The sequence below is a fragment of the Perognathus longimembris genome, chromosome 14, assembly GCF_023159225.1.
Source record: "Perognathus longimembris pacificus isolate PPM17 chromosome 14, ASM2315922v1, whole genome shotgun sequence".
In the NCBI taxonomy this organism is placed as follows: Eukaryota; Metazoa; Chordata; class Mammalia; order Rodentia; family Heteromyidae; genus Perognathus; species Perognathus longimembris.
This window is the reverse complement of record NC_063174.1, coordinates 42,008,666-42,017,345: the sequence shown is the minus strand read 5'-3', so window position 1 is coordinate 42,017,345 and position 8,680 is coordinate 42,008,666. Positions and strand designations below refer to the sequence as shown.

General features: G+C 45.6%; 1 protein-coding gene across 1 annotated transcript; it reads left to right on the top strand.

Annotated features, from left to right (window-relative positions):
- Positions 1-907: 907 nt before the first annotated feature.
- Positions 908-2,017, top strand: LOC125363231 (UPF0739 protein C1orf74 homolog). Its single transcript, XM_048362311.1, has one exon. It carries the CDS (start codon positions 1,136-1,138, stop codon positions 1,943-1,945), a length of 810 nt encoding a protein of 269 aa, XP_048218268.1. The 5' UTR covers positions 908-1,135; the 3' UTR covers positions 1,946-2,017.
- Positions 2,018-8,680: the final 6,663 nt, after the last annotated feature.

The following is an 8,680-nucleotide window of genomic DNA, read 5'->3' as shown; positions in this document are numbered from 1 at the left end:
CAATGAACCATGAATCAATGAATCATGGCTCACCATGATTTCCATGTAGAAGTGTGCTGTGTGCTCACCTGTAGCCATGCCTGCCTCGCGTGATAACAGAACTCCAGTTGGTGCTGGACACAAGGACACCCAGCACCCCCTTGCCCCTGAGTATGTCCAGATGCCTAGTTTCCTGTTTCTGTGCCATGAGAAGAAAACACCCACATTTGAATATGACCCTCCAAAGGAATGTAACAAGACTCTCCTGCCCCTTTCCTCAGTAAAGACTCAGCCCCTCACCTGGCACTCACTGGCTCGTCTTGCTTTCTGGTTTCCTGGGTACCATCTTGGAAGTAACATAGATCAGTAAACCGGACAGACAAGGTCCCTGAGCACATGACCCTTAAGCCTGGCTAAAGGACCCCAAGGTGGCGTGCTCAGCTGTGTCTGTCACCCAAAGGACCATCTGGCTTCAGGACACCAGGCACTTCACACTCAACATGTCTTCTTTCCTGAAACAGGATTCAGAGAACAACCGTTGGGAGAGAGTAGCTATAGATTACCATCTGAGATCCAAGCTGCCACCTGCCAGTCAAACCCATCTCCTTAGTCAACGCACCTGCCCTGCCTCCCCCTCAAGACCAGATGAAGATTGTATAAGGAATATGAAGAAGGCTTTATAAGCTCCAAAGTAATAAATGTTGCCTGTTGTTATCGCTAACATCAGTATTCTTCTTCTTTTTCTTTTCTTTTTTCAAAACCAGGACTTGACGGGAGAGGGTAGAGGCCGGGCCTGGCCGAGCCTGGCCGGGCCTGGCCGGGCGGGGGCGGGCTTGGGTGCTCATTTGCCTCAGGTTTACTTCGCCAACCTGGAGCTGAGCAGGTTGTTCCGGAACTAAGGTGGCTGCCGGGGAGGTCGCACGGGCGGGATTCCCAGTGTTGTGATGGGTCGCCGGCCACTGGTTGCCTTTCCGGGCCCGCAGGCAGGACACCGGAAGGAGCTCCCGAGCCCGTGACCCTGCAGCGGAAGTGCAGGCCGAACGTCGGCGAGAAGGATCGCGGCCTCCTTAACTAATCTCTAATCTCAGACCTGCGGCTCTTCCTCAAGGGTTGGGACCCAGAAAAAGAAACTGTCTAGCCAAGGAGACCATGCTTGATGGTGCTTCCAGACACCATGTCAACACTGTGCCCTCAGTTGCTGGTGGCAGCTGCACAGCAGACCTTGGGCATGGGAAAGAGAAAGGGTTTACCTCGATCTACCTGTCTCCATCTAGCTGGAGAGGTACTGGCTGTGGTCCAGGGGTTGAAGCCTGCTGTACTTTATGATTGCAACTCTGCAGGAGTATTGGTGCTTCAGAGCTATTTGGAGAAGCTGCAGGAACTGGGCTTCCTGGCCTCAGGACTTCACATTCTTGACATTGGAGAGAACAGCCTAATTGTGGATCCTAAGCAAGCATGTCAGCATTTGGAGCAGGTGCTCCTTGGGACCATAGCCTTCGTGGATGTTTCCAGTTCCCAGCCTCACCCTTCTATCTGTTCCTTGGACCAGCTTCAGAATGTGAAGGCTCTTGTGACCGAGATCATCACACATCTGCAGGGGCTGCAGAAAACCCCATCCTTAGCAGCCTCCCACAGCAGGCTCCATTCCTCACAGTGGAATCTCTGTACTGTATTTGGCATCCTCTTGGGCTACCCTGTCTCTTATACTTTTCATGTGAACCAAGTTGATGACAACTGTTTAGCCCTGACTCCATTACGAGTATTCACTGCCCGGATGTCATGGCTGCGAGATCAAACCCCAATCTTGCTCTATTCCTTTAGTATCCCGGAGAGATTGTTCCCAGCTTTGAGTGGTATTCTAAATACCTGGGAGAAGGATCTCAGAACTCGATTTAGGACTCAGGATGACTTTGCTGATCTTAGAATCTCTTCTGAGATAATCACACTGCCAGCTGTGGCCCTCTGACTTTAATTCTCCTTCCATGTAGAAGGTATTTAGTCAACAATCACCTCTGGCTTATCAGTGTCAAATAAGACTAAAAAGTTTTAAGCGTTTTGAGAACACAAAAGGAGACTGCTGTAATCAATTGGTCATGTACAGGAATGGGTGGTGGTGATGACAGTATTGGTAGTACATGTTTGTGATTTCTTCACAAGGACATCTTAGCAGAGGTGTCTATTAATTTTTTACTGGATAAGAAGTAGAAAGAAATCATGGGGAAAGGAAGGGTTGTGGATGACATACTCTTGTGCAGTAGCCTGTTCAATATGGTAGTCTTAGAATGGAGAAGGATTATGGGTGTTTCTGCCTATTTATTTCTAAGGAGAGTAGACCAGGATACCTAAGTGTCATGTTTGTAAAACATTCAGGAATAAACTGAAAATTCCAAGGAAAAAAAAAAAACAAAAAACCAGGACTTGAACTTGGTACTTAACACTTGCTCACTTGCTAGAGCTCTACCAACCCTAGGAATAACACTGTTATTCCTAAATAACCCTGCCTCTTAGTTTTTCCCTCTGACCATCAAGTGCCAGTATTCTCCCAGTCCCTAAGGCCAGAGGGAATCTGTTGCTTCTGTCTTTCTAAATGTCAAAGCTCCTTCTCACCAGGTATTGAAGCTCTTTGTTCCTATAGGGCGCACATCCCCTGTGGTACATCATGATTCCTCACATCTAGAGTTTTCTGGGCAAATGGTTCAGAGATGATTGGCTCAGAGATGATTGGTTCAGAGATGGGTTCATGACCTAAGCCAGCCCACTGGACTCTTTCCTGGATCTTAGCACCCAAGTTATGAAAGAAAATGGCCCCCTACTGCCAGGAGAGTGTAAGTCTGGGCCAGCTAGCAATCACTGACCCCATAATGTCAAGAAAGCCTAGTTGAAGAATAAAGATAAGCAAAGTCAAGAGAAGGAGAAATACTGTGCCCTGGATTCAGTTGTCCTTACAGCCAGCGGAAGCCCCAGACTTCCCAGGTACATAGTGAAGACAAATCCCTTTCACAGCTGGGATAGGCTTTCTACCCCTCAAGCTAAGATTTTGTCTCTCTAAGACATACTGTCAGACTCCTGTCAGAATTTAGGAAATATTTCCCTTTCAGTCCCAACATTTCATCTTTCTGACTAGACTGCCTCATACCTGGTAGTGGATGGTGTGGTGAGGAGATCTGTGGAATTCAATCCATGCACAACTAAAGGAATCCTAATTCCAGCATTTACCCCTTAGGCATGTAACATTTGACTTCTCTGGTGCTCAGTGTTTTCATCTGTAGCATGAGACAGATAATCCCTGCTTTGCTGGGTATGGCAGTACATACTTGTAGTCCCAGCTACTGGAGAGGCTAAGATAAGAGGATCATTCCAGGCAGGAGGATCACCTTCATGGACTTGAGTGGATGAATTTGCAACCAACTTGGACAACATAGCAAGAGTCTCTCCATCTCAAATAAGTAAATAAGTAAGCAAATAAATAAATTCCCACTAGGGCTGTTATGAATACGAAATGAAAAGATGTCTACAAGAGCTCATGGGGCGCTCAGTAAGACAGCAATGACTGTTCTCTTTACAGTAGCTTCCTTGCTCCACCAGCAAAGAGTGGGTGTATATAAACTCTTAATTATCTAGTGCAAACAGGAGAACCTGACCATGGTCAATCTGAGAAAATCAGGCCCGAGCAGCTGTGGTGGCCTTGGGGTCATTGAATTGAAGAGATGGTAGGACTGTAGAAGAATGGGTGGGGACTGTCTTCCAACACCAAGAAAGTCACAGACTTCCCAGCAGCCAATCAGAGGCAAACACCTCTGGGAGGATGAAGTCTCCATCCTGAGGGAGCTGGAAACAGAGTGGGATCAGAGCCAGGATAGAAGACGGGTCCTTGGCAGGAATGTTCCCTCAAATATGGATGGAGATGGAGAATAGGGTCTATGCATGTTCATGGTTTATTATGAGTGTATGGCTGGTAGGCTCATGATTATCTTGGCTTATTATTTCTAAAGGAAGAACAGGGCCAGAAGACTAACACCTACATTTCCAGTCTTATTTACAATTGATGAGATTTGTGACCTTGAGAAAGCAGACTTCTCTGGGTTTTGGTGCCCTCACTGGTGGAAGGGACAGGAAGGGAGGTAACAGATGCTCTCGGAGGTGTCCTTCAACACTAACATTCTGAATCTAGTCCAGCCTCAGCCCCTAAGGGGTTAATGGAGTTAGGTCCAACCCCCAAAGCTCTACTAAGGGTGTTGTTTTCAAGGAATCTAAGGCAGGGTGTTGGATGGGGGGAGGCAGCCTTCTCCATTGGGAAGAATGATGGGGTGTGTGTAGGGCAATGGGTAGAAGTGTACTCTCCTCATTTGACAGTGCTACCTCTGTGACACTCCCACGTGGAGAAAGGTGAACCAAGAGCTAGGGGTGAGCCTCCCTGCTTAACAGCTCTCCATGTGTTTACCCAAAAAATATTGTTCCATCATAAAAATTCCCAAAATAGTTCCTTCCCAGGCCAGACTGACTGGCGGGCGCCCAGCTTGGGAGCCGAGCCACGCTGGAGACACGCTCTGGGGAGGTGAAATTAGCTGGGAAGGTCTGGAGCCACACTTGAGGACCACCAGGTCTGCACATCCTGTGGGGTGGGTCCCCAGGGTAGAGCCACAGAACTGTCTTTACAGTCCCTCTCTGGGCAGGGACAGGGCTCCCCCAGAGGCTCAGCAAGCTGATTCCTAGCCAAAAGAAGCTTCTTCTGCTTGCCCTTTGTGTCAGGCTGTAGTTGGGGGTGAAGGGGCAATGTTTCCTGGACTAGGGGTAAGATGAATGGTTTCCTTCGGACTGTAGTGTTTTCTCCCCTCCCCTACAAGCTGATTCTGGCTCACACCTTCTAGTGCCCCAGTTCTAACTTACACAGCAGCTTTTCAGAGAGACCTCAAAATGGCCTGCATCGGGCCTTAGGAACAGCCATGTAGAATTCTACCTTTACCCCTTGGAGAATCTACCACTATTTTTGCTTACAAATAAGAACACTAGTCTTTCTGAGACTGTAAGGTCCTGGAACAGAGGCCAAAATTCAGTATTAGCCCCAATGCCTCTCATATGACAGGGGTACAATAAATGTGTGTGGGTAAGTACTTCTGTGTGGGACCCTCAGTCTCCTCTTGGGGAACTGTGTCTATCTGGAGATGAGACCCAGACCATTGCACCCCATGAGTATAAGCAAAGATGGCAGGGGTTCCCACAGCTAAGTCTTAATTCCACAAAACATGGCACCTTATGGCACCTTGAAGTGGAGTCTGATGTATAAGGTATGTATTTTTTTTTTCATATGTCTTGGCCACTAAATGCAAGGCAACAACTTTGTGACCACAATGCTATGCAAAGCATATTTTTTTAAAGACAGAGTCTCTCTATGTAGGTCTGGCTGGCTTCAAACACACAGTTCTACTAGGTTAACCTCTTAAGTGCTGAGGTTACAAGTGTGAGCAACCATGCCCAGCTATAGTCTATGCTAATGAGGAAGTAATCATCAAGAGTAATTCTACTGAGAATGACTTTTTTTATTTTGATAGTCATGGACTTGAACTCAGAGCCTGGGTGCTGTCCCTGAGCTCTTTTGCTCAAGGCTAGTCCTTTACCACTTTGATCCACAGTGCCATTTCTAAGCATGAGTTGGTTTTCATACTGTCTCTATAACCTGACCCCCTACTTAGCATCCAGCCATACTGTTACTTGCTTACATTGTAAGAAATTCAGATCAGAGCTGAAAAACGTCTAGAATTTTTTTTTTCGGTCATATGGCTAAAACTCTGAGCCTGGACACTGTCCCTGAGCTCTTCAGCTCAAGACTAGTGCTCTACTCATTGAGCCACAGCGCCACTTCCAGTTTTCTGGTGATTAGTTGGAGATAAGAAGCTCACAGGGGCTGGGAATATGGCCTAGTGGCAAGGGTGCTTGCCTCCTACACATGAAGCTCTCGGTTCGATTCCCCAGCACCACATATATGGAAAATGGCCAGAAGGGGCGCTGTGGCTCAGGTGGCAGAGTGCTAGCCTTGAGCAAGAAGAAGCCAGAGATAGTGCTCAGGCCCTGAGTTCAAGGCCCAGGACTGGCCAAAAATTTAAAAAAAGAAGCTCACAAACTTCCTGCCAGGACTGGCTTTGAATCGAGATCCTCAGATTACAGCCTCCTGAGTACCTAGGATTACAGGCATGAGCCACCAGTGCCGGGGACCTCTAGAATTTTATTGCTATGTTTCTGAGGAGTTTTCTTTTAATAATATATTTTAATATAGTAACATTTTTTAATTTTTTAACTGGCAAAATAATTTTGCAGGTGATAGTTTATGACATGACACAATGTGTGATAAGGATAATGTGTCAGATAAGAGTAAACAGCATATCCTCTACCTCAAACATTTATCATGTCTCTGTGTTGGGAATGTCCAAAATAGAAAATTCTTTTAAAATATACAACTAATTAGTGCCAATCATAACTATCAAACTATGCTATATTAGAAGTTATCTCTTCTATCCAACAGTATCTCTGCGGCTTACTTTTAAAGGCATGCATTCATTTATTGAATCGATATATCATTTTTAAAAAACTAGGGGGAAGTGTTATTTTGAATTTTGTAATTTGTGAGGGTTTTTTTCAATCTTTATGAATAGAATGGATTTTTGAACTCCCCTTTGATTTTTCTGTACTATTAATATGTGCATCAGAAAGTCTATTTTTCATCCTTGATTTGAAGCGAGTGACAGCAAAGACCATTGGCCAAACGGCCAAAAGAACAAGGACCAAATTTCCCCCCCTCCTCATTTAACTGGAAGGGCAGCAGGCCCAGGAAGACTGTAGATCACTTCCATTAGTCACACCTATCTTCTGCCCAGCCCAGGGGAGTAAACTGTATCCCACTCTGTGTTATCTGGGAACAGGAAGGCTCATCGCCATGTAGCTATTTCCTCTTACTTAAATGGAAGCAATATTTAAGAATCATTAGATAGTGTGCTGAAGTAGACTATTCATTTCATGTTAGATCTTTGCTATAGCACTTTTTTTTAAGAGAATTGTTTAATATACTCAGCAACTTGCTGCTAAGCCAGCTTTTTCAGGAGGCTACAAGCATTCTTGAATTTGCTTTTCCTTTAAATGACTGAAATGGTTAGAAGTGAGACGTTGAGCTGTTTAACTGACAGCTGTCAGATCTTCCCTGGCCTTCAGCCATCATGTGAAACTGCCAGAATGGAACACAGCAACAAACCAGGCCTAACAGGTACAGAGACTAGATTGGAGCTGCTACTGTTACCTCTGTGGTCTCTGGAACTGGCAGACTGTAAGTGATATTGTTGCCACTCCTAAAATTCCCTAAGAGAAGGAAGTAACTGTAGCTTCAGCCCCTATTCCTTCTTGAAAACTCCGGGCTGTCAGTCAACCAACTGTTTCTTCCATGATCTGGGGAGTTGTCATCATGACTGAAATGGCTACTTTCAATGCCTCATAGCTGCTCAGGGAGACTCTGACCCAGCCACCAATACCCAAAGGAGACTTCAGTCCAGAAACTGCTACACCTGTTATGGTCATCATAGAAGTGCTGCTTCTGTTTCAAGGAAACATCACTTGAACAGCTATTCGTCAGGAGATTTTGTTTCAGTCACAACTATTCCAGACATCCTATAAAAACTGGAGGCTATTATAGCATCAGATGACCCTTCCAATAGCTGCTGCATTTGCGCCAACACATCTTGCTGATGTCATCAGTCAGGTCAGAGAGTAGCATCTCCTCTACCCATGACAGGCAGACTGGTGTGACTAAAAGTTTGCATCCAGCAGATAGCAGGCTATGTACACATACATGTACATGGCTAGCTATTTAAGCAGTATGTTTCTCACTCTACTTGAGTCTGTTTAGAGACCTCTGTTTTGTGCACTGCTCTCTGGCGCTACAGCCTAGGCCACAATAAAGCCTAATCCTAATAGTTTTATTGCCTAATGTGGTCTTTTATCATGGATATAGGAGACTGAGCTGGTAACACAAAAGAAAACAGACAATTCCCGGGATGACTAGCCAGCACACAGCATGGCTAAAGGGAGCTAAAGAGTTCTAAGAGGGCGGCAGGGAGCAGACTTCAGAGAACTGAGACAGCAAAAGATGGCCGATCTCCTGAGAAGGCCAGAACTACAGACAGCTAAGATGTAGGAGTTGAAGTGGGGCAAAGGCCAAAGAACCCCAGAAGAGCTGTAGAGAATGATTGCCATCAGTCACTGGAAGAGCTCCAAAAAGCCATTGTAAATTGAGCAGCCACTAATGCTACCTGCAGTGCGCTGTTAGCATTAGCTGCTAGGTGCTGGGCTGCCAGCACTTAAACCCCAGAGCTGTAATACTAAAAGCTCTGAGCCAATGACACTCAGGTAGCTGCACTTTGCCTAGCTGAGATTTCCATCTGAGTCAAGCAAAAAAGAACCCTCGGCCAATTCTGAATACTTAGATTGAGAGAGATTAAAAACAACAAAAAGCCCTCTCCTTGCCTCATTCGAGCCATTTCTAGCCTTAGATCGTTTCTTTTCACAACTCAGGAGAAAGGGATAAAATGAAGAACAAGAGGGTTCAAGATTGAGTGCTAACTAGGAAAAAAAAAATAACATGTCCAATACATATTGTGTAACAGTCTGATTCCTTTTCACTTTGCTTTCCTTAGTACTTGGTGGTTAAAAATCTAGTCCA